Genomic DNA, 24,017 nt, shown 5'->3' with positions numbered 1-24,017 from the left:
TCAAACAAAAGAATTTTAATAAATATATAAATAAATAATATTTATTAAAATTAGAAGATAGAATAATTAGAAAATTTAGGTTATAATAAATATAAATTTGCACAATTGCAAATCGTGTAAAAAAATTCTTATGCACGCGATTATTACATATATTATTACATGTAAATCATTTGCGCGAATTTGTATTCGTAGTAATCATAATCTCAAATGATATAAAAATAAAAAAAAAGTCGAAAAAATCTTATTAAACTACTCATAACTACGTCCCTGATTCTATCCCTAATGCCCCTACGATTGTCCCTACCTTCATCCATTCTCCCCACTACACAGCTAAAGGATTCTCCTATTGACGTTCCGCCTCCTCCATGGCTTCCCTTCCACTCCTCGCAATCCTTTCCAACACACCCACGCGTACTATCCCTTTTGCGTACTGCAAACCACGTTCTGACGTAATATTGTTACGTCAAAACGATATCGTACGCCGGCGCATGTAAGTAAATCCACCAATGTACTTGTTCATATTATTTATTTTAAATGTCTAAAATACGAAAATAATTTTAAAAATTTTATAATAAAATCTTTATTGCTAATGAGTATGAATAAAAGAATCTTTATTTGTATAATGATATTTGAAAATGTACTTCTTTTGCAAATAATATCGATTTTACTGTCAAATGTGAAATTTCAACTTTCAGTATTTTGCGAATTATAAAAAGGCGCGAAAAATGTTACTCATATGATATGAATTTCATTGAGTTGGAGGCGCCACTATCATCCTTTTAAAAAAAGATTATCCTAATTTTCATGATATAAAAATAATTAAATTAATGATTGTACTTGGTACAAACATTATATTTATATAAACTACTTCATTTTTTTATATTTTCTATTATACTTATTCACAATGATATTTTATTTAATTATTATCTAATTATTATCTAAATTTATTTAATTATTATGATAAGAATTGCAATCTTTTTATTTTTTATTTAATAATTACTAAAAAGAAAATTAATTATTATATAATAATTTATGAAAATATGAAATTTTAAATAATAGATATATAATAGATATATAATAATAAAATTTTTCTAAAATATAATACGAAACATGATAAGAAAAAATAAATATTGAAAAATATTTTTTAGTGTTATTTATATAAAACAATGATTTAGAAAAATTTGAATACGTTACTAATATCGATTTTTAAAAATGGTTACGATCTCTGTATAGATCTCCATATTTTTCCGATCATTGATTCTTAAATTCACAAAAATCGAATTTCTAAGTTCTTTATATTCTCAGTGTAAAAATAATCATAATCACTGTTATTTAAATGTATAATTTAATTTATAAAAATATTAATTTTATTAATAAAATGAAAATATAAATTAATAATATATTTTATTAATTACATGTTTATCATTACAATTCATAAACAACATATAACAAAAATAGCAGTGAATATATATATAAATAACATGTTACGTGCAATAATAAACAGAAGATTGATCTGTTCTGCATTTTTTCCATTTAATTCTTCATCTGATGATGATTCTAATGGAAAATTAACAAAATTATTTAGAAGAAAAGAAGCATTTATAAACAAATATGAAGGTTATTTTTTTGACGAGTAAGAATAATTATTTAATTCATATTTATTATTTCTTACTCTTTTTAATCAAATTAGTATATTGTTTATTCTAAACAGAAAAGGATATCCAACCAAAGAACTACAATCAGTCTATAATACAACGTCCTTGGGTTTTATAACAGGATTTCTTTTGGGTGGAATAAATAAAGCAAAAGATGTTCCAGAAATTCACAGAAGAGAAAATCAAGCTACCTTATATGAACATAAATTTTATGCCCATCGTGAAGTACAAAATAAAGTAGCCTTTGCTTTAACAAAAGGAGGTATTTCATTTGGCATAAAACTTGGATTCTTTTGTTTCTTGTTCTCGTAAGAGTTATATTTACAATTTTTTCTTTTTATTGTAATATTATAAATATAAATTAAAATAATGTTTTTCATTAGGAGTGTATCAGCATTCTTACTTATATATAGAGAAAAATTTGATGTATTAAATACTATGTTTAGTGGTGCTGTAGCAGGTTTTATATATAAAATGAATATGGGTTTGAAAGGAGCATTTGCAGGAACATTATTAGGAACAATAATGGGTGCTATATATGGTTGTATCACATCATTCATTTTATTCATAACTCAAACTGATATGAATAATCTTTATGAAGCAGGATCAAAACTAATGAATGCAAGACGAAAGTAAGTTTTTGCAAATACAATATAATACTTAAATTTTAAATTAAAAAGTTCTATTTGTTCCAAATATTAATAAATAAAATTAATTTCTGTATTTTAGTAAAATAAAAGAAAATGCAAGGAACATAATACAGGAAGAAGAATTAAAACTAAAAGAATTGCATGAATATAGTCAGAAAACACATCATATACTTGGAAAAAAACAGCAAAAAGAGTAATTTCAAAAATAAAAATTTAGTAACAAATTAATATATTGGAATAATATATATATCTATTAATTTTAATAATTATTTATATAATTACATCATAAATTATTATTTAATAATTCTTTGTATAGACAATGATAAATAGACTCAAACCAGAATAGATCAGAATAATTCTTCTCCATAAAAAAAAGAACAAACTTTCTAATTTCATATTGATATAAATTCATCTATGTTTTCTTTCTAACTTATTATCTTGTAAAAAATATATAAAAACGTCCTAATATAATCAATCATAATCATAAACAATTTTTATTTACATTCTAATAATACTCTCAATTAAATTGTAAATGAATAAAATATTGAGTTACAGAATAGGCCTGATTAAATAAAGTAAATAAAATCTATTTGTTTTCTTTTGAAATTAAAAAAATTATATATAAATTTTTTAAATTATAAAACAAATAAAACTATTTAATAAAAGAAAAATGCAAGATAAAACACAACACATTCATTTTTTAATAAGAACACAATCTGTGTTTGTATATATCTCTATATGTGTGATGCATATATATTTTTAGTGTAACTCAACAAATTTGAAATAATTTGAATATAATTTTTTTAAATCTCTTGTTCCGAAGTTCCTAAATCTTGAACCTTGGTTAAACGTTTTGCGCCTCTGTTTGGTGGACCCTTAGGTTTCGCGAATTTTGGCTGATGTAAATTGATTTTTGGATGTAATTCCTCTTGTAAAAATCCTTCAGTTAGGTTTCTTCCATCATCTATTTCAAGCTATATAATCAAAATATTTTAAAACAATTATTATAATGCATTAAAAAAGTAAAAACATAATTCATTTTTTAATAAAAAAAAATGATAAAAAAAATCATAGAAAATAATAGTAGAAATAGAACTTTATAGGCCTATTCTGTAAGCTGAATGCCTTACATATATCATAAAATCTTAATTATAATTACATACCCATCCAATGACTGATTCACTGTGCACTCCTTAGAAACCTATTAAATTCTGTGTGGATAAATCATAATAAATAAAAAAATATTATCTTATTAAAAATTAAAACACAACAAACTATAAGATTAGATTGCATAATGCTTTATTATTTAGTGTGTTTAGTATTGGCAAGATATACAATTTATTTCATCATAATGAATCTACAATTATGCTAACAGTTGAAAATAAAATTATACTAAGAACTTACAGAATAGGCCTGGTACAATATTATAAATTGAAATATTCCCAGGCAATAATATGCATTATTTCTTAATATAGAACACATTATTTATTAATAATTTTTTGAGCACTTTGCAAAAAACTTTTTTTTTTCTTGTAATTATATTTCTTATAAGACATAGAAATTATGCCAAATTCTGTATTTTTTTCTTCAACGTGTAATAATAAAAAAATATTGAGAATAAATTTAAATTGAAAAAATTTTTACACAATTATAAAGAAATAAAACAATAATAAATTATAGACATATCGATTTCGAGAATTTAATGTTTATAAAAAATTTTAATTTTTATATTAATGTAAATATATATATATATATAATATAGTATCAAGTAAAAAAAATTTGGTTTCTGAATTTAAATATCAAAAATTTGGTATATTTTTTATCATTTTTCTCATTAAAATTAGGCCAAAATTTTTTGATAAGTTATACATTTGTATTTTGGACGAAAATTTTTATAAAATTTATAAAAAGCTACGAGAGTTAAAAAAATACAGATCACAAAAAATAGAATGCCTCTTGAATATTTTGTCTGTTTACTATTAGTTATAGTCCCATTTGCTATACATATATATTAAATTAAAGGAATGTTTTATAAAAAATCTAAAAATATTTTAAAAGATAATAACTAATGTATAAATCACATATATACATAATATTTATTAATTGATTTAAATTATTAATTTGCAAATTACAAATGATATATATATTTTTTATTTGAAACATATTTTATTACACCTTACATCTTTTATTTAAAATAAAAAGTTAAAAATAATTGCAAGGTGTATATAAGATGTTTTAAAATATTTATCTATATAAACATTATCATTTTTTGTGATTGTACAACCAATGGGACATACCAAGATCAGTCTTTATACATATATTTGTGAAATCTAATGTTTTGTATCATTTACAGTAGTATAGTATAGAACATGATATAATATATAATATGTGTGTGTGTGTATATATATATATATATATATATATATATATATATATATATATAAAATTTAATATGTATATAAAGTAATTAGTATTATCACTAGCTTGTGTTCAAAAATGATAATCATGTGCAAAGAAAATATATCCACAATTAATGCGGTAATTTGCACATTTATCACTCTCTTTCATCTACTATATTTTTTTATTTATATTTCACAGAGAAGTTAGGTAAGTGGCATCGGCTAATTAGAGCACATGGAATTTTCCCTAACTCTCTAATAATCACATAGTTATGCAAGTTTTACCACAGATATTTGTTTTAAACACTCTACTTCTATTATCACTAATTCTCATATGAGTTTGAATGAATTTGAAAGTCAAGCCTTCAAGTTTCACTTAATAAAATTAGTAATATATGAAAAATGACTTACTTAATAATACAATATCACTTTTTACTAGACTAGGAACTAATTCATACAGTCAACTCACTGGGTTTATTTTTCACATTTGTAATAGATATTAAAAATAGTATAAAAATTATATAAACTATAAAACAAATAAATTAAAGGAACTATATGAAGAAAAAAATAATTTTTCGAGACTTTTCATTAAATATTGGAATATAATTATAATAAAATATTGGAAAAAAATGTAAAAGTACAATAGAAGGCTTCACTTTCAATGCCAAGCAATTAAATCCTCACTTTATGATTTTTTTTCTTATGGTATTTTTTGTATGAATGAACAATTATCTATTATTCATTAACATTATTACAGTTTTGGATCAACAAGAATTGCATTTTGTGAAATCATATGCATTGCAAGTTTCTCACAATTATCAAAAAGATATTTTGTTAAGATCTTAACATGACAATCTTGTTCTTTAAAATTTAGAAAAATACATTGTTTGGTCTACTCTGAATTGCTACATAGATATATGTATCACTTTGACCAATTATTATTAAATATTAATAAATATATTACTAATTAATAAAAGATTTATCTTTATAAAAATGCACACATTAACTTCAGAGTAATTATACTATATAACTATGTTGTGCTAATATTGAAGTTATTAGAAATCAATTACATCATTTTACACTACATAACATATTCAATTGGTTAATATCATATTATCACAAATTCAGAATTTATGAGGGAAAGTATTCAATGTTTAAAACATTTGAAATATTTTATAAACATTTAAGAAACATTAAAAAATGGCAAGTAAAGAATGTAGAATCGGTTAACTCAAGATACAAGATCTCTTCTGTTTTGATTTTTTCTCTGGTATAGATTGAGGAGAAGCATAGAGCGTTGATGGAGTTGCAGAAGTTATTGCAGCTGTTTCTTTTATGATTGGAGGGTCTTCCAACATGTCTGCCAATTCCTCACCACTATTTACTTCCAACTAGGATTCATTAAATTATTACAAAAAAAAAAAAAAAAAAAAAAAAAGAAAGAAAAACAAAAAGAAAATAAAAAAAGAAAAAGAAAAATTTTAATCTCAACATTAATCCATGAAAAGAGATAAAATCTAAAAGTAAAATAACTACACAATGCAACTAAAAGAATAAAATACCTGCTAAAATTGATAGATAGTATATATATTTTAATTTAAAATAAAATATATTTCTTAAATAATAAAAATATAATATATAATTAAAAATTTATTTATTTAAAAAGCACAGATTCAGATTCTAATACAAATTACCAGTTTTAAATGATCCTGTTAAGACATTCATGCAAAAAAGAAACCAATAGAAAGAAAATAAATTGAAAGATATTATCTTTATTATGAAATTTTATCTATCTACTTACCTTTTTTGTTATAATCACTCCAAGTGATTGAATAAGTTCTAGAAGTGGTGCTTTACATGATGAATATAGCATTCTTTCCTTAATACTGCAACTATATCCAGGCATACTATATATAAATACTGTAACATCATAAATAAAAATATATTATTGATTGAAATACTAACACTTTTATTTTTAAAACATACCTATACATTCCATGTAATCTCCTTCATGTGTGTGCTTAAAATTATAAAGATGATATCTAGCAGAATCAGATGGAACTTTTGTTGGTAGTTTATCCAATGAAACTTCACAAGCCATTACTAAATGTATTTTTTCTTCTTCTAAATCAATTTTTAACTGAACATATTCATGTATACCTTTACCAAGTTCTGTAATTGCTTGTTTTGCCTCATCTGTCACAGGGAAAGCAACTCCACTTAATGTTTGATGTCTTGTTTCTACACTGTAATCTGTAGTAACTGTATTTTTTCTAAGTTCTGCTAATTCTTCTTCTGCTGTAGTTAATGGTGCTGGTGCAGCATTATTTCTTTTATATTTATGATAACCTTCTAATGTTATATCTTCTGGTACTGTACCATGTAATTCTTCTTTTATAGAAGCGGTTCCAAATTCTTGTTTTAAAGTTGCTTTAGTTGATGCATATAGCATCTTTTGTCTAACTGGTGCAGTATCAGGTGACCAAGAAATAAATAACCAATCATAACCAGAATCAGGAGATTTAGTATCTAATCGATAAAGAATATATGCAGGTTGATTTTCAATGATTAATGGCTTGATCATCTTATCATAATCATCTTGCCATTTGTTCACTGGTTTCGAGAAAGCAGCAGGTGTTAGTTCTTCTATGAAACAAAAAAATTTCTTTCATTTATGATATTCATATAATATCGTATACTTTACAAATCTATATAAAAAACTTACCATTTTCGATAGAAACTTTCAAAACTCGTATTTTTCCATCTCGACATTTGGTAAATAACTTTTTAAGTGCATCATTTGCTGAAATAGGCAAAGTTAATATATAAAAATATATAAAAACATTGAGGTTAAAAACCTAAATTTATTTAACCTAATTATAAAAATTTCTATGGATTTGCTATATAAAAATAATATTATATTACAATAAATACCTCTGATTCCTGTTTGATGTGACATGGTTTGTGGAAAAATCAATTTTCACTAAAAATATGGTAAAAAATTAGTTTTACTTCCTCTGAAATTAATTCCTTTTGAGATTAATTGCGAATGAAAATACACTAGCACAAACAGAGCGTATAAATGACTAGAATACGAAAAAAAAAAATTATACGATATCCGAAATCAAGAAAAATCACCAGCAAAACCTATTTACAGAAAAATTTTTCGGGAGGATCCTAGCAACAGACGATCGAATGTCACGCCAGTCCTAGTGGATGCTGACGAACGATCTGTCAAGAATGTTCTAAATGGAATTTCAGTTTATAATTCCCTTAAAAAAAAAAAATCACAAATAATTACGTTTTAATTGTAAAATTTATTATAATAATATCTATTATAATTATTAAAATGAACAAAAATTGTCAAAATTGCACTTTGTTTTTACTTTTTATTTGCATAAATCTACTATATTCATTCTTTAATTCTATTTTCTAATTTTTTAATTTTAATTATATTAATTATTTATATACAATTTATTTTGATTATTTCATTATTTTAAATATTCTAGCTAATAAAAAAAATATTTGTTTTAATTTTTTATATTATTTAATTTATTTTAAAATTATTATTTTTGTATATAATATCATTTGTGTTTGAAATGTATATGTAATTCGTATGTTTCATGAGTAACTTAAGATGGCGTGCTATCATTGTGTCAAATGTGTGTTATGATTTTCTAAATGTGTTAAAAAATACGTGTAATTTGACAGGTTTCACTTATATCGAAGTTCATTATTAAGAAAAAAATTTTAATACAGTGAAATTCCGATTATTGTTATGGAAACTGAAAGACGATCAGATTTGTACGAAGAATGGAAAAGACGGGTAAATAAAATTTTATAATACAAATTTTAGCACAAATATTACAATTCATTTTGAATAAAATAAAATTATATTATAATAATTAAATTTATTTCTTCCATTTAAAAGGAAATATTAAAATCAATATTAAAATCAATATTTATAATATTAAAAATAATTTTTTTCAATTATTATTAATTAAAATAAATAAAAAATAAATAAATATTAATTTTCAATGATCCATTTGTTGATTTGTTAAATAACATTAAATTTTTTCATTGTAATTCAATCTTAATAATTTAAATTTTTATAAGAATTTGAAATAATAATAAATAATGTTTTAGGCTTTTCTTGGTCCACTTCCCCAAGGATTTTTAAGATTGGAAGAACGTAATGTACAATTACAACAAGAAGCAGCAGACCAACAAGCTGCACTTGCACTTCATCAATTGCAAATGCAGAATATGCCTACTATGCATGAACCTCATGTTGGCAGACTTAGTATAACAATTGTTCAGGTAATTTTATAATTTTCATATATATCCTTAAGTTAATTTTTAATATACATCTTTAAGTTTTATAAAATAGTAATGTATGTTTTATAATAACATTTTATTCGTAATTTCAAAAAGATACTTCCTATAGGCTAAACTTGTAAAAAATTATGGAATGACAAGAATGGATCCTTATGTGAGATTAAGAGTAGGTCATGCTGTATATGAAACACATACATGTTCAAATGGAGCAAAAAATCCACATTGGAACAAAGTTATTCAATGGTGTGTATTTCAAATAATTTATATACTAAAATTTATTATTGTTAAAACTATTTAATTATTGTATAAACTATTAATAATTTATATCTATTTGTTATTATTATTCAGCTATTTGCCACCAGGAGTCTCACAAATATATATAGAAATTTATGATGAATGTTCTTTTGTAATGGATGAATTAATTGCATGGGGTCACATAGATATCCCATCACAAGTTCTTCAAAAAGGAGAGACACATGAAGATTGGTTCATGCTTAGTGGAAAGCAAGGAGACAATCAAGAAGGAATGATAAATTTAGTTTTTAGTTATACGGTAAAAATAATGAATAATAATTCAAAAATAAAATAATAATAATAATTAAAAAATATATTTTAATCATAATTAAAATTTTATTTAATATATTTTAATAGACTAAGTGTCAGTCTTATATGAGTGCACCTCCAATTATGATGGTTCCTTCTTCAACAATGTTTGGTATGACACGATATGCACCAGTAAATGTTTACACAGCACCAGCTACAGCTACTGTATCATCTGTTATTCCCAGTTCTATGCCAAATGCTGAAGTTGAATTAAAACAAGTAATGTAAAAAAATTATTATTTATACTTTTTTCTTGTAATATAACAAATTAGTAATCATATAATATAGATTTCAGAGATGTTTCCAAATGTGGATAAAGAAGTAATTAAATCAGTTTATGATGCAAATAATGGAAAAAAGGATGTAACTATAAATTCATTACTCCAAATGTGTGAATAAGTAATTTTATATACAAATTGCTATTTAATTCCAAAAGCCATGTTTATGTTTTCTGCTATGTTGTATTTCTTTTGAACTGTAATATATTTGCAAGTTATTTTCATGCATTTTATTGGTATATTAATGTTTAACAATTTTAATATAAGAAAATCCATATAATATATTGGATAAGAAAATATATTTTTTAAAAATCTTTTATACATTTATTGATTTTGTTTATATTTATTGTTTTTGTTATACATAAAATTTTGTTTTTTGTATTCTATATGCATAATATAGAATAATTATCATTATTTATATATACAAATAATTTTATTTTTATTAAAAAATTTGTATTCATATCATATGACAGTATGAACAAATAAAAATATGTAAATTTGTATATTATGTTTAGAAATATAAAAATATTATATTCATGCACATTTAAGCAGAATATATTGACAAATATAATCTAATTTTTATTAAAATGCAATATTCGTAAAAATGAAATATCAATTTTCGGTTCTGCTATGCTATTGAAAATTTGTAATTTTTTTATAAAATGTAAAATATAATAATAAATCTATAAATTGTTATATGCTTCAATGAATTATTAAAATTATTTTATCCTCATGTATAAAAATTTTATTTAATGATATAATTATATTATTTGTGATAAAAATGAATCATTCTCAACTTATGAAAATATTAATTTTTTTTTATAATTCTTTTATCTTTGTTTTATAATAATATTATACACCAATAATTTTTTAAAATATTTATTAACTCCACAAATTAATTCGTCCATATATAAAAATATGTACTTTGCCAATATGGTAAATACTTTTTTACTGGCTCTGTTACAAATCTTGCCAGAGGTATTTTATTAGAAAGTGCAGTTAAGATTGCATATATTCTAATACGACTATATTTATCATAAAATGGAGATTTTAATATATAAAGAAGTAAAGTAAGTCTTCGTCTGAAGAATTCTTTTTCTTCTTCTTTACTAAATGATATATTTTTCATCTGATTATTAATTATTTTTAAACTGCAAAAAAAATGAATTTTTATATTATAAAACAAATAAATTATTTTCAATAAATTTTATAATAAATATTACCTGATTAAATCAATGGCAAATGATAACAACCATGGAGACCAATGTTTTTTTCCAGTAAAAGATATACATCCCAAATGTAATAATGGTTTAATAATATAAAGAGTCTAAAAATAAAATACAAAATAGTCAATAAATATATTTTAAAATATTATTATATTCGTTTGATTTTTACCTCAGCTAATATTAAATTTTTTTCTGATGTAGAGCACATATTCAAATTATCATTATTGTTAACATTAGAAGATAATGGCTCCCATGTATGTATACGTAGAGAATTAATACCTTTTATACTTCTAACAACAGTACCAGATCGTTTTAATATAAAACTTTCTCTTGATTTTTCATTATGTGAATCATTAATCTTTTCTCTATTAAGTGGCTGTATTGGAGGACTTCTCGTTATTCGTTCTTTATATAAATGAACTAATAGAAGTCTTAATACAGTTCTATAAAATATTCATAATATGAATACAAATTTTTATAAAAATATTAATATATAAAATTTTAAATAACTTACTTAAATATTTGAATGATAGTTATTATAAACCATTTTCCAATTTGTCCCCATAACTTTTTCGCAGAAATCTCAAAAAGAGCTTCTGTGTATTCTACTACAGTCAGCCAAATTTTTATTTTCGATTCAAACTTAGAAAATTTTAAATGTATACATTTCTCACTATACATTAATAAATCATTGAAAAATACTATTAAATTCGAAACTGAATACAATAATTCTGATATAAAGGAAGAATTATTAAATTGACCTAGAAATAATTTATTTTATAAATGTCAGAAAAACAATTGCTCTTTTATAAAATTTTTCTTACCAGCTGTGAAATAAGGCAAATATTGAATCGTATTTTCTATGTCAGATAATAATTGAGGATTTTCTATAATCCATTTTCTGTATGGTTTAATGATTTTTAATGCAGAAGAATGTACAGTGTTTAACACCATTTTGATCTATTAAATAATGTAACAAAACATTTGCAAGTAATCACGATAATAATCTTCTACTATTAATATAGTCTATAGTCTATAATCTATAGTCTATAGTTTATATCTATAGTGTATAATTTATAGTTCATAATTTAAATATATTTTTTTTCAATATAAACAAAATATCATTACTTTTTTAAATGAATTTATTTTCTTATGCTTTATTATTACAGATCTGTTTTTAAAAAATATTCAAATGATCGATATATATTATCAAGATATTTCAAGATTTTTAATATTATTATTCTTAATTATAAAAGTGATCATATATATTATATATTAATAATATATAATATATATTAATAATAAAATATATATATAAAACAAATAATATATATATAAAACAAATTTATATATTATCAATGTTGAGAACTTTGAAATATTGACAATATATATTGCTCATTTGAACACTCTATTAAATATACAATATATTATACATATAGAATAATAGATTATATTATATATATTATACAAAATAGAATAATAAATATATTAAAAAAGTAAATATTTTATAGAGAATTATTAAAATTTATTTTTTATATTAATAATAATAATTTTTATATTAAAATTGAATAATATAAATTTAAATTAAAATTAAATAATATAAAATTCTATAAAATTCTTAGTATTCTTTCATGTTTTAATAATTTTAAATCTATATTAAATTCATTTATCAAAATAATAATTTTAATTTAATAATAATTTTACAAATAATTAAACAAGTAATTTTTATTTTCAAAAAATTATAAAATTAATTTTTATACTTATACATATTTATAAATTATTGATGAAGATAAAAAAATAAAACATTTTTTATTTTTAATTAAATATATTTTTTTATAATTAAATACTCTTTAATAGATTTTTTGAATTTGTTTTCTTTTTATAATGAATATAATTCGTTACAAACTATACTCAAGTTTAATTTATAAACTATAAATTACGAAGTCTAATTCCATTCTATTATAATTATAGTTCATTAACTTTTTCATTCTACTAACATTGTATTTATATTTTAGTATTTTTTTGAATCATGAATGAATATGGAATAATTACAACACCAGAATACTTTCAAAATGAAAAAAAACATGAAGAATATCAATATTTAAATTTGATCAAAAAAATCATCAAAGATGGAACAAGAAAAGATGATCGTACTGGCGTGGGAACGTTGTCCATTTTCGGAACCCAGATGAGATTTAATTTACGAAATAGTAAGAAAATTAAATATATTTACATTAATTTAATAAATTATCAATTTCAAATATCATTTAAAAATTTACAGCACATATAATTTTTTCATATATTTTCTTTTATATTTTATAATTTTTTTATATATATTTTCTTTTATATCTTTTTAAATTTTTCACAAAATAAATATCTAGGAAATTAAATACAACAATAAAATATATTAATATAATTATTATAGATATATTTCCATTATTAACTACAAAACGCGTATTTTGGAAAGGTGTAGTGGAAGAATTATTATGGTTCATTAATGGATCCACAAATGCTAAAAAATTAAGCGAAAAGGATGTTCATATTTGGGATGCGAATAGTTCACGTGAGTTCTTAGATTCTTGTGGTTTTACAGATAGGGAAGAAGGAGATTTAGGTCCTATTTATGGATTTCAATGGAGACATTTTGGTGCAACATATAAAGATATGTACAAAGATTATAATGGAGAAGGTAAAACAATAATTTAATATTACTAAATTTAATTATACAAATTTAATTATCTACAAATACATTGAAAGATTTGTTTATACAGGTATTGATCAATTAAAAGAAGTTATAGATAAGATACGATATTCTCCCAATGATAGAAGAATTATAATGACAGCATGGAATCCAATTGATATTCCAAAAATGGCTTTACCTCCTTGTCATTGTTTTGTTCAATTTTATGTAAGCAATGAAGAATTATCATGCCAACTTTATCAAAGAAGTGCGGATATGGGTCTTGGTGTACCATTTAATATTGCATCTTATTCTTTATTAATTTATATGCTGGCACATATTACAAACTTGAAGGTAAATTTATAAGAAGAAAAAAATTACAAAATTTTTAAGAAAATTGTATTTTTTTTTTAGCCAGGTGAATTTGTACATACAATGGGCGATTGTCATGTATATCTTAATCATATATCCGCACTTGAAGAACAAATCAAACGTGTACCAAAACCATTTCCATGTTTAAAAATCACTAGAAATGTTAAAGATATAAATGATTTTACAGCAAATGATTTTGAATTAATTGGATATGACCCGCACGCAAAAATCTCTATGCCAATGGCTGTTTAAAAACGAAATTAATAAACAAAACGAATAACAAAACTGAATGATCTACTGACACAATCTATATAAACTTTTCATCTAGAAGTATTATTTCATTATTAAGAAAATACATGTTCAACTGACATTTAATCAGTGAATGAATATATAATTCATATACTATTATAATATATATTTTTTTTAATCATATATTTTATTTTCTAATAAAAAATTTTATTTCCTTTTTCTTTTTTAATAAACTTGTATCTTAATAATTGTATTTATATACATACATATATATATGTATATATATTTATATGTATATATTTTTAATTATTTATATCAATTTTTTTCAGTACCAGTTTTAAAAGTGATCCATACATGTCTGTTACAATTTTAACAATTAAGTTTTAGCACATTTTGAATTGCAAAAACAATTGAATAAAAGAAATTTTTTGATGTAACTGACAAGTATGGACGATAAAAGGCCTTATATAAGCAACTTTCAAAATTTAATAAAAGTATCATCTATACAATATATTAGTCCAGTACTTTCTTAAATCATGTATGTAAATATTTGAAATATTTTCTCGCGTAATTATAGCGGGAAATAAGAACGTTTCTATGTACTTTAAAGCAGCACTTTAAACAAATATGTTATTTTCAATTTACTTCATTAAAAATAATCGAAGACATTTAAAAAAAGGGGAAATAATTAAGAAAAGTTTCTGGACATTAGGGGCTAGCACATCTTTGTATCATTAGATGATGAAGTACTTAATTGATGTAATTGCTGAGTAATAGCCAGAGTACCACTTTCACTTACTGTAATAGTTACCCAAATAACATCTAAATAAAAAAGTAATTAATAATATTAAAAATTAATATAATTAAAGTAATAATAATATATATTAATAATATTAAAAATTAATATAATTAAAGTAATAATAATATATATTAATAATATTATAATTGAAGTATAGTAATAATATTATAAATATCCAATAATAATAAGATAAATGAATTCACCTCCAAAAAAGGTTTCTGTAGATTTTATCATCATCCTCCATTTACTTTTAAATGTACCACAATATGGAGGACTTTGAAGATCCATACTTATTACTGTTATTTCTGCAGGACTTAAAGATGGAACTGGTACCCTTGTACATGCACCCATTTGTACTCCTCCAATATATTGTAAGCAAACTCCTTCAGGCCATGTTTCCGTACCACTATTTTGTATGTGCCAAGATTTTTGAAAATTAGTGAGTGGTGGTATTGATTCTCCTTCACCAATAGTGCTATCACATATCAGTGTCATACAAGGAAATTTATTTTGAACTGGAGATTCAAAATCAAAATAACTACATATAGCTGCTTGGAGATTCCTGTAATTGTATGTTATATATATGTAAATTTGTAACAATTTTTACATTATACATACAATTTTATGTTAACAAAATATCTTCAGTAGTTTAACAAATATATATTCAAAACTCATTGCTTTTTCCTCTTTTATTATTTAAAATTTATTATATTTGATTTATATATTTTATCATAATTTTCCTAAATAAATAACATTCTAACTAAATAGTCTTATTATAAAATATACATTAATAATATACAATAATTAAAAAAAAACAAAATATTATATTTATAATTATAAGCATCAATAAGATAAATAAATAACTTTCGACAAGATAGTACTACCTAGATTATAAATATGGCGATGGTAGGGTTAGGTCGCAAAATTAAATTTGATTAACACAAAACAGTACGCGTATCTCACCAATTATTCATATCCAGAAAGAACGCAGCAGTAGTTTCATTTAGCTGGCTACCAGCCAGCAACTTCTGCAGCTGTTTCACCAGATCATCCTTGTCGGTGGTGCCTAGACAACTAAACTGGTGAATCAAATGCTGGTCCACGTTGTCCATGTTCATGATGCGTTTTCTCCCTCGTTCAATACTCCATGTAACACAACTGTCATACACGTACGGGACCGTGAGACGCGTTCTGTTATCGTTTGATCTTTAACAGCAAATTTTAAATGTCATTCTTCATGACGTTCATCCGTGCGCAGTAGGTGCATGCATCTATACTGTACACTCTATACAAGAAATGTAATAATTATGAATATGTACAGTCCGTAGATGGTAGAATTCACATCTAATAATTTTCGTCCCTTTGTAATGCGATATCACCTTGACCTTGAGTGCTACTAGTCAGCGAGTTTTTAAGATAGATAAATAAATACGCAAAACGATTCTATCTTTCATGAAATCAGTCGTTCGTTATATAAATGCAACATTAAATTACACGAATTTTAATTATTATTAATTTTTTTGTTTTTTAAAAAATGCATTCTATGTAATAAAATTATAGAATTATTTTAAATTAGAAGATTTAAAATTTTAATTTTTGAAATTATCAATAATTATATCAATAATTATAACGAATTAAAATTTCGATAAATAATTATTAATTAACAGTTTAATATTTAAAAATAAGATAGATAGAAAATAAAAAAATTTTTATCTTCTATGTTGCACATACATATAATAATTATAAAATAGAATATAACAAATGGAGACAAAAAATGCGGGAATTTTAAATTATATTTTCTTTAAACAAATAATTTTTATAATATATTGAAAAAAATAAAAACATATATATTAGATGAGATAATTTAAAAAATAAATTTTATTGATTTTCTATGCATCTATGTTATCATTTCTATATTTATTAATATTATATTTCTATGTATTCAATACTTTTTTCTGATTAAAGATTATGCAAATATATTTTTTTAATTTACATATATATTTTTCACTATTATTATGTATGAATAATGGAAAATCAAATTTATATTTTCTTTCCTATAAAATAATTCTAACTGATATATAAATTATTTGAAATATTGCCACAAAATAATATAAAAATTGAACGCATAATAGAAATTTTCTATGCAATTATATTTCTTTTATGCAAGTGCTCTTGAGTACTTTTCTGTTACCGCACTACGCATGCGTCTATGTCCCTTCCATTCCGACCAAAACTTGGAGATGCGCACGCATTACACCGCGTAACAGTTGAAATACGAAAGAGAAGACAGTCGTGGTCCGAAGTTGATCATGTAGATATTCCAAAAACGTCCGATCGCAAGGTGAATTCACGTACAAAGTGAACGAAAAGAAATCGGTGTCGATTGAAAACAAGAATGTGGTCTGCAATGAAACATCTTTGAATTGCGTAAACCAGTGGCTACATTCTTTAGTCGCGAGTTCTTTTACCGATAATCCAAAGTTCTTTTTTTAAAGAAAAGCGAACTCAGACATCGATGAAACGTTCAAAATTCTTGAGAAATTATTTTTTTGTAGACATTAAGGCATCGTGATGAAAGTTGGAACTTATTGTACGATTAATAGTTCCGTTTCGACGATCGTGGAATAATCGGTTTGAACTCGACGAAATCGAGACACTGAAAAAATCGAGGTAAGTATATGAATTCTTATATATGACATTACAATCAATTGGAGTAAATTTGATTATTTGATATTTTTTATATTTGATATTATTTCATATTATTTTTATATTTTTATACAAATTTTTATGAATATTGAAAAATAAAACTATGAAAAAAATTTTTTAAAATTCATTATTCGAGTTTGAAATTATTTTAATTTACTTTATTATCGATTTATATTTTTTATTTTTTACTTTTTTTTATTTATATTCTTTTCCTTTAAATTCTTCATTTCTATTTTAGAAAATTTTAATTATATGCTTAATGGTATTTTAATTAAATATTATAATTAAATGATAATTTACAAAAAATTATGAAAAGATTTTTTTTATTTATTTCATGTCTTTTTATTATTAATTATATTATTTTATTCATATTGTAAAATTATCGAAAAATTATAAAAAATTATAAAAAATTATAAAAAAATTATAAAAAATTAATAAATTAAATATAAAAGAAATTAAAATAAAATAAAAATCTTAAGAATGAAATTTTACAATGAAATTTTAACATAATTAATAAAATAAAAAATAAAATAAAATTGGGATTTATTATTTTTTTAGTAATTAAATTTATATTTATAATAGTCTAGTAATTTATATTTATATAAATATTCAAAGTAAAAAAAAAAAATGCAAAAAAATAATTTTAAATATACTTAGAATTTTAATAATACTATAATAATTATATTATATAAGATGATTTTTTTCCATAATACAAATAAAAATGATCAAAATATTATTTTCAAAATTTATTAATTTTATAGATGTATTTATATGAATACATCTTAACAGAAAATATTATTCTATTATTATGTTAATTATTTTGGAAATTTTCATAATATATATCTTGATGAATTTTTGAATTTATATATATATATATATAAACTTCATTTATATGAAATTAGGAGAAACACAGTTTATATAATAGAAATTTTCTAATTCCTTCTTTGAGTATGTATGATTTCTTGTTTTAATAATAAAAGTTTAGATAAGTAGATTTAATTGACGGGATTTCAATTAATCGATCATTTTATTTCAATAGAGTTCTAATAGAGTGAAAAGAAAAAACCTGTCGAGAGATAAGTAGGTTCATGAACACAAACTGAAGTTGTTTATATAATAAAAATCCTTTTAATTTTTTCTTTTTGTTTATGATTTTTCGTTTTATTAATAAAATTTCGCATATAAATAGATTTTATTAAATATTTGTTCATAAATATATAAAAATATATAAAATATATAATAGTGTTTGAATATGTAAAAATTTAGCGATTATAATTTTTAACATTCAATAAATAAATTATTTTATTGAAGAAATGAACTTGAATAATTCGTATTTTTAATCATATATATTATATTATAAAAATATTAAACAAATATATTTAGATAATGAAAATATAACTTGAAAAGAATTAAATTTATAAAATGAAATTTTATTGTAAATAAAGTTTAAGATTAGTTAAATTTTATGATACAAATATTAACTATTTTCTATGTTTTAATTAATATAATTAAATTAAATATTTAATTAATATTTAATTTATTTATATTTAATTGTTAAAATAAAACTTCTTTTTTAACAGCATGATCGGGCCATCTTCTGGCATCGGTGGTGTCTCAGAACACGAGTTATCAGATAATCAATCCCGTAGCGGAAAGAAACGCATTTTCGAAGATCTGGACATCGAGAACTTTTGCGAAGAAATTCAAAACGGTCATAAACGATACCAATATCAAGAAATCGAGGCTCCGATGGAAATGGTTGCCTCTAATCAAGTGATAAACGACACTGCAACCCTATTCTCACCGTTATCAGCTCAAGAAGCCGTGGATGAATGTTCAGTCGGTCGATTGGAAGTCCTTCTCGTGGATGGCACTAATTGTACCTGGACAACCGTCTCAGAATTGGAATCGCAGCAAAGTATCGCTGATATTACGGCTTCACCATCTACATCTACCTCGTCGTCGGAAAATAGACAAGAACAAGTGATACAGGAGGTTCAAATTGAGGAAACAAGTTATCCCATTGATTGTGATTATTGGGAACCAGTTGTTACAGTCCAATCATCCAATATACAACAGAATAAACCCATGATGCTTTCTGGTAATAATCAGCAGCAACAGTTTGATGATCAAGAGACTGGAAATCTTTCCTGGTTATTGGATTTTAAGTTAGATCCTTTTATCGAAGCTGCAGACGAAAAGTCCACTGTATCTTTATCCAAAGATATTCACAATGGTGCGAACTTGTTCAACAAGTTTTTTTAACGAATCCTTTAAACATTATTTTATTTTTTACAAAATTCTTAATAAAATTGATTATTGATTTGGATTATTATAAAATATAAAATATAGAAAAAATAGTATATGAACATTAAACATAAAGGGTTAATTCTATTTCTAGAATTATTTGTTATATGATTTTGAGAAATTGTTTACTTTTCTTATTTAGGAAACAAAGCAAGAATGAATGGACGTTCTTATGGATCTGCCTACATTAACGATGCTAAAAAGAATTACAACGAGAATGGATCGTTGCATCAGGAATCAAATCATAATTATTCTAGCCTCGACAATAGAAATTTCGCGTCTTCCCGGTGTAATGGCCCAAAGAAACCGCCTTTCACATATACAGAGCTGATTGAACACGCTTTGCGAGAAAGGGGAGAGCTTACGGTATCAGCTATTTATCAGTGGATCTCGTAAGTACTTTGAAACAATGTTATGATGACGTGAATTGTAGTACTTTATATTACAAACTTTTAAAATTTAATATGAGATTAAATTGCATATTATGATATATAAAAAAAAATATTAAGTTGATCATTAATGTTTATTATTATCGAAATTTTTTTTTTGATATCATGAATTTATTAAATTATTAATTAATTTTCTTAAATTGTTTGTAAATAGTATATTATATTGAATTTATGTTATATCAATTTATTACATATATACCATTATTTTATATCAACATATATATAATATAATATATATATTATATTAGTATGTTGTAATAAATTCATTGACGTAAAACACATTGGTAAAAAATTAAAAGACAGACATTCACATACTTATCTAGCTTCAAAATAAAATTTAAAATAGAAAGTTCACATTCCAAATAGTATCACTTATTTTATTCAATATAATATAATTTGAAAGAATATATATAATAAATATATATATAATAATTTAAATATTTGAAAAATCATAATCAATTACTATTTCGTTTTTAACGTAAATGAAATTCAACTCTAGAATATATTATAGAATATATTATAAAATATAGAGAATTGATCAATTAAAATAATAAATATTATTTAATTAAATTAATTAAATTAAGAAAAGAAATTAAAATGAAATGAAATAAATTAATAAATATTGTATTGCAAAATATCTGCAGAATTTAAATAACGATTTATTATAAATCTTTTTTATAAATAACAAATTTTATAAATATTTTATTAAAAATAGATAAAAGAGTGGTATACATATAAATTTCAGTTAATTTTATAGAATTTTCAGTTAATTTTTCTATCCTTATAAGGAAAAAATAAAAATTTATTTTAAATATTTTGAGGAAAGTAAAAATAAGTTCAATTCCATTATCTGTATTTTATCTATATGTATTTCACGAACCCACGATCGAACAGGTGAAAGCATGGAGGTAGTAAAATGCGCACGTTCGTGTTATTAGGAGAGGGAGAGGGTTGGAACAAGTGAAAGAACCGGTACCAACTGGTACCATCATGTAGCGAGGGCAGCGGTGCCAAGGGGTACCATCTAAGAACACGAGTCTTCCCGACAGACCACCCCCGCATCAACATAGAATACAGTTCTCATAAATTTACAAAAACGTTTCGTTTTGTATATTCCTTACGATTCTGAGAAAAACGATGTACAAAATGTACACATTTATATTTAAAATGAATTACTTGCATAAAGAAATTCAATTCCGATAATTATTAAAAATTAGAATGTATTTAAATATTATTAATTCGCAAAATAATTCGTATAAATTAAATATAATATAATATAAAGTTCGCAAAATATGAATTTATTTGATTATTAATTTATTTAACTATTTTTTTATATTTGAGCATATGTTTAGTAATAATAGTAAATATTTAATAATAATAAAAATAGAACATAAAAAAAACTTAATATTTTCTTCTCTCTTTTTTCTTACCTTTTCTCTATTATATTACAATGTATATTAGACAATTTATATTTATATAATTTAAAAAAATACTCAACTATTATATTTTTTTAATTCCAAACTAAAATATAATAACAATATAATAATAAAAATGAATTAAAATTATGGGACTGAATTATTTTTGTTGCATGATTATTATAGTTATTAGAACAGAAAAAAAAATTATTATTAAATTTATGAAGCGTTCTTTTCTTTTCCAAAAAATTAATTGAGGAGTAATACTCATAACGAATATATGTATAACGTTGTGATATTGCATAAAAAAAAATTATTCTCGTAGGAATATACATTTATCGACATTGGATAGGAATCATTTAAACATTTTTTATTATTCAAATTTATTTATTATTCTAAGAATTAACTAATAAAATTATAACTAATAAAATTAATAATAATTAACTAATAAAATTATAATTTTCCTATAATCCATTAGCTTTCTCTATCAATTTTTTTGTCTACTTATATCATAAAAAATTAATGAAATATAAAATTTAATTAAATATGAATTTAAATATATTTTTAAATATATTTTTAGAGAACATTTTCCGTACTACAAAAGTAATGACGATCGTTGGAAAAACTCTGTTCGACACAATCTGTCCATAAATCCACACTTCAGGAAAGGATCAAAAGCACCACATGGAGCTGGACACTTATGGGCTATTGCAAATCGTTCTGGAGATTCCAGACCCAGACAAACCATTAATAATTCTATCATTAATTCTTCTACGAAACAAATAAACAAGAACAGTATAGAGATTGAAAATCTGAGGAAAAATGTTAGGTAATCAATTGCTGCTCTCATATTATTTGAAAAATTATTTTATTATTTGTATTTACTTATATGAATATATTTTCAGTCAAATGAATTCAATAGATGAAGTAGAAGCAGCAACTGCCAGCATTACACAACAATCTAATGAAGAAGAGACTGAGAACATGGTAAATTCTGTAACATTAGAGCATTGTGCTGAAGAAATTCTTAGTGGTATTAAAAAAGAAGTAGAAGTACAATATCTTGTTCCCATGATGGTGTCCAATAATGAATCGACCCATCCCAATCAACAAACGCAAGAGCTTCATTATCCTGTGAAAGAGAGTGGTAATCTAATTAATTAAATAAGAGATTAAAATTATATAACTAAATTCAACTTTTAATAAAATATTTTTAGATTTTCTCAATCCAGTATCAAAAGAAGTAGTCGCAGAAGAATGCGGACTAATAAGTGAAGGATATCTAGTTACAGATTTAAATCCTACTGCTTTAGGTCTAAACATGATTGAACCAGAAATCATCACACCTGAAAATCTTTTTGGGGAGGAATTAAGTTTTCAGTTTTATGAATTATCATCTCCATCACAAATTCAGTCTGCCTGACATATGGAGAAAAATAAACTGCGATTTATTGTTATTGACGAACTGCATGTGCAAAATATTCAGGATTGCAATCAAGTGGAAAATGAAGAAGACATTTACAGTGTTATTGATGAAAAAGAATTTCAAGAAGAATTTCAAGAGTCAATGATCGAAAGCTGATTTTTCTAATAATGTTATGACGAGATTTATATAGAAACCAAAATAAAAAGGTTATTAAACTTTTTCAAGATTCTCAAAACATATGCGTGAATAAAGCTAAATGAAAAGCTGCATATTATTACTCCATTGTGCCTGGATATATGTCTTAAGGAGTCATTTAATACTACACATTAGTATAGTTTTCTTTTAACCCTTACAAAATAATATGTACCGTTTTTTGTATTAGCAAAAGTAAATACAATATTTACTCTATGAGCTGTAAATATTATTATTCTTTTAAATTCCGATTACTTTGGAAGTTTTATATAC

At 22.9% G+C, this 24,017-nt stretch overlaps 7 protein-coding genes across 14 annotated transcripts; 4 read left to right on the top strand and 3 right to left on the bottom strand.

Moving 5' to 3' along the window:
- Positions 1–764: 764 nt before the first annotated feature.
- On the top strand, positions 765–2,650 carry 140up (RPII140-upstream gene protein). Its single transcript, XM_012488858.3, has 4 exons — positions 765–1,633; positions 1,712–1,963; positions 2,039–2,287; positions 2,385–2,650. Exons 1-4 carry the CDS (start codon positions 1,416–1,418, stop codon positions 2,500–2,502), a joined length of 837 nt encoding a protein of 278 aa, XP_012344312.2. The 5' UTR covers positions 765–1,415; the 3' UTR covers positions 2,503–2,650.
- A 333-nt stretch (positions 2,651–2,983) lies between these two features.
- On the bottom strand, positions 2,984–8,343 carry twf (twinfilin actin binding protein). Of its 8 annotated transcripts, none has more exons than XM_086917571.1 (7): positions 8,006–8,343; positions 7,860–7,935; positions 7,639–7,687; positions 7,430–7,507; positions 6,691–7,350; positions 6,506–6,624; positions 2,984–3,279 (listed from the first exon to the last, which is right to left on the bottom strand). In XM_086917571.1, the coding sequence occupies exons 3-7, from the start codon at positions 7,661–7,663 to the stop codon at positions 3,109–3,111; spliced, it is 1,053 nt and encodes a 350-aa protein (XP_086773697.1). In that variant the 5' UTR covers positions 7,664–7,687; positions 7,860–7,935; positions 8,006–8,343; the 3' UTR covers positions 2,984–3,108. The 8 variants fall into 8 exon arrangements, with proteins under 8 accessions (XP_086773697.1, XP_086773702.1, XP_086773703.1 ...); XM_086917576.1 differs by lacking the exon at positions 8,006–8,343 and adding an exon at positions 3,469–3,516; XM_086917577.1 differs by lacking the exon at positions 8,006–8,343 and adding an exon at positions 3,469–3,516 and having other exon boundaries at positions 7,843–7,932.
- LOC100870196 (toll-interacting protein A) lies at positions 8,204–10,629 on the top strand. The gene is made up of 6 exons (XM_003695311.4): positions 8,204–8,530; positions 8,851–9,024; positions 9,152–9,285; positions 9,391–9,595; positions 9,694–9,864; positions 9,934–10,629. The coding sequence occupies exons 1-6, from the start codon at positions 8,483–8,485 to the stop codon at positions 10,042–10,044; spliced, it is 843 nt and encodes a 280-aa protein (XP_003695359.2). The 5' UTR covers positions 8,204–8,482; the 3' UTR covers positions 10,045–10,629.
- A 157-nt stretch (positions 10,630–10,786) lies between these two features.
- On the bottom strand, positions 10,787–12,562 carry Pex16 (peroxisomal biogenesis factor 16). The gene is made up of 5 exons (XM_012488857.3): positions 11,974–12,562; positions 11,664–11,910; positions 11,319–11,592; positions 11,147–11,250; positions 10,787–11,074 (listed from the first exon to the last, which is right to left on the bottom strand). The coding sequence occupies exons 1-5, from the start codon at positions 12,101–12,103 to the stop codon at positions 10,819–10,821; spliced, it is 1,011 nt and encodes a 336-aa protein (XP_012344311.1). The 5' UTR covers positions 12,104–12,562; the 3' UTR covers positions 10,787–10,818.
- A 303-nt stretch (positions 12,563–12,865) lies between these two features.
- Ts (Thymidylate synthase) lies at positions 12,866–14,683 on the top strand. The gene is made up of 4 exons (XM_003695313.4): positions 12,866–13,359; positions 13,575–13,838; positions 13,921–14,183; positions 14,244–14,683. Exons 1-4 carry the CDS (start codon positions 13,179–13,181, stop codon positions 14,451–14,453), a joined length of 918 nt encoding a protein of 305 aa, XP_003695361.1. The 5' UTR covers positions 12,866–13,178; the 3' UTR covers positions 14,454–14,683.
- LOC100870552 (protein ILRUN) lies at positions 13,866–16,741 on the bottom strand. The gene is made up of 3 exons (XM_031917612.2): positions 16,213–16,741; positions 15,453–15,811; positions 13,866–15,272 (listed from the first exon to the last, which is right to left on the bottom strand). The coding sequence occupies exons 1-3, from the start codon at positions 16,365–16,367 to the stop codon at positions 15,166–15,168; spliced, it is 621 nt and encodes a 206-aa protein (XP_031773472.1). The 5' UTR covers positions 16,368–16,741; the 3' UTR covers positions 13,866–15,165.
- Positions 16,742–17,537: 796 nt separating this feature from the next.
- Positions 17,538–23,971, top strand: LOC100864283 (uncharacterized). Its single transcript, XM_003695342.4, has 6 exons — positions 17,538–17,919; positions 19,536–20,191; positions 20,405–20,654; positions 22,707–22,955; positions 23,032–23,273; positions 23,344–23,971. Exons 2-6 carry the CDS (start codon positions 19,537–19,539, stop codon positions 23,547–23,549), a joined length of 1,602 nt encoding a protein of 533 aa, XP_003695390.1. The 5' UTR covers positions 17,538–17,919; position 19,536; the 3' UTR covers positions 23,550–23,971.
- The last annotated feature ends 46 nt before the right edge of the window (positions 23,972–24,017 follow it).

The sequence above is a fragment of the Apis florea genome, unplaced genomic scaffold (assembly GCF_048593485.1).
Source record: "Apis florea isolate Af1SG1 unplaced genomic scaffold, ASM4859348v1 contig_2203_pilon, whole genome shotgun sequence".
NCBI lineage: Eukaryota > Metazoa > Arthropoda > Insecta > Hymenoptera > Apidae > Apis > Apis florea.
This window is presented reverse-complemented; position numbering and strand designations above follow the sequence as displayed.

Excerpts from the sequence above, each read along its gene's own strand:
- Pex16 (XM_012488857.3), bottom strand. The coding sequence starts at position 12,103 with ATGGTGTTAAACACTGTACATTCTTCTGCATTAAAAATCATTAAACCA. Across the intron at positions 11,251-11,318 it reads AAAATTTAATATTAGCTGAG|ACTCTTTATATTATTAAACC; the intron begins GTAAAAATCAAA and ends TTTTATTTTTAG. Across the intron at positions 11,075-11,146 it reads TTTGCCATTGATTTAATCAG|TTTAAAAATAATTAATAATC; the intron begins GTAATATTTATT and ends TTTTTTTTGCAG.
- twf (XM_086917571.1), bottom strand. The coding sequence starts at position 7,663 with ATGTCACATCAAACAGGAATCAGAG. Across the intron at positions 7,351-7,429 it reads GAAAGTTTCTATCGAAAATG|AAGAACTAACACCTGCTGCT; the intron begins GTAAGTTTTTTA and ends TTTGTTTCATAG. Across the intron at positions 3,280-6,505 it reads GAGTGATTATAACAAAAAAG|CTTGAAATAGATGATGGAAG; the intron begins GTAAGTAGATAG and ends TTGATTATATAG.
- Ts (XM_003695313.4), top strand. The coding sequence starts at position 13,179 with ATGAATGAATATGGAATAATTACAACACCAGAATACTTTCAAAATGAA. Across the intron at positions 13,360-13,574 it reads GAGATTTAATTTACGAAATA|ATATATTTCCATTATTAACT; the intron begins GTAAGAAAATTA and ends TAATTATTATAG. Across the intron at positions 14,184-14,243 it reads CACATATTACAAACTTGAAG|CCAGGTGAATTTGTACATAC; the intron begins GTAAATTTATAA and ends TTTTTTTTTTAG.
- LOC100864283 (XM_003695342.4), top strand. The coding sequence starts at position 19,537 with ATGATCGGGCCATCTTCTGGCATCGGTGGTGTCTCAGAACACGAGTTA. Across the intron at positions 20,192-20,404 it reads ATCCAAAGATATTCACAATG|GAAACAAAGCAAGAATGAAT; the intron begins GTGCGAACTTGT and ends TTTCTTATTTAG. Across the intron at positions 20,655-22,706 it reads GCTATTTATCAGTGGATCTC|AGAACATTTTCCGTACTACA; the intron begins GTAAGTACTTTG and ends ATATATTTTTAG.
- LOC100870552 (XM_031917612.2), bottom strand. The coding sequence starts at position 16,367 with ATGAACATGGACAACGTGGACCAGCATTTGATTCACCAGTTTAGTTGT. Across the intron at positions 15,812-16,212 it reads TTTCTGGATATGAATAATTG|GAATCTCCAAGCAGCTATAT; the intron begins GTGAGATACGCG and ends ATACAATTACAG. Across the intron at positions 15,273-15,452 it reads TACAGAAACCTTTTTTGGAG|ATGTTATTTGGGTAACTATT; the intron begins GTGAATTCATTT and ends TTTTTTATTTAG.
- 140up (XM_012488858.3), top strand. The coding sequence starts at position 1,416 with ATGTTTATCATTACAATTCATAAACAACATATAACAAAAATAGCAGTG. Across the intron at positions 1,634-1,711 it reads GAAGGTTATTTTTTTGACGA|AAAAGGATATCCAACCAAAG; the intron begins GTAAGAATAATT and ends TATTCTAAACAG. Across the intron at positions 2,288-2,384 it reads CTAATGAATGCAAGACGAAA|TAAAATAAAAGAAAATGCAA; the intron begins GTAAGTTTTTGC and ends TCTGTATTTTAG.
- LOC100870196 (XM_003695311.4), top strand. The coding sequence starts at position 8,483 with ATGGAAACTGAAAGACGATCAGATTTGTACGAAGAATGGAAAAGACGG. Across the intron at positions 9,025-9,151 it reads TTAGTATAACAATTGTTCAG|GCTAAACTTGTAAAAAATTA; the intron begins GTAATTTTATAA and ends TACTTCCTATAG. Across the intron at positions 9,286-9,390 it reads TGGAACAAAGTTATTCAATG|CTATTTGCCACCAGGAGTCT; the intron begins GTGTGTATTTCA and ends ATTATTATTCAG.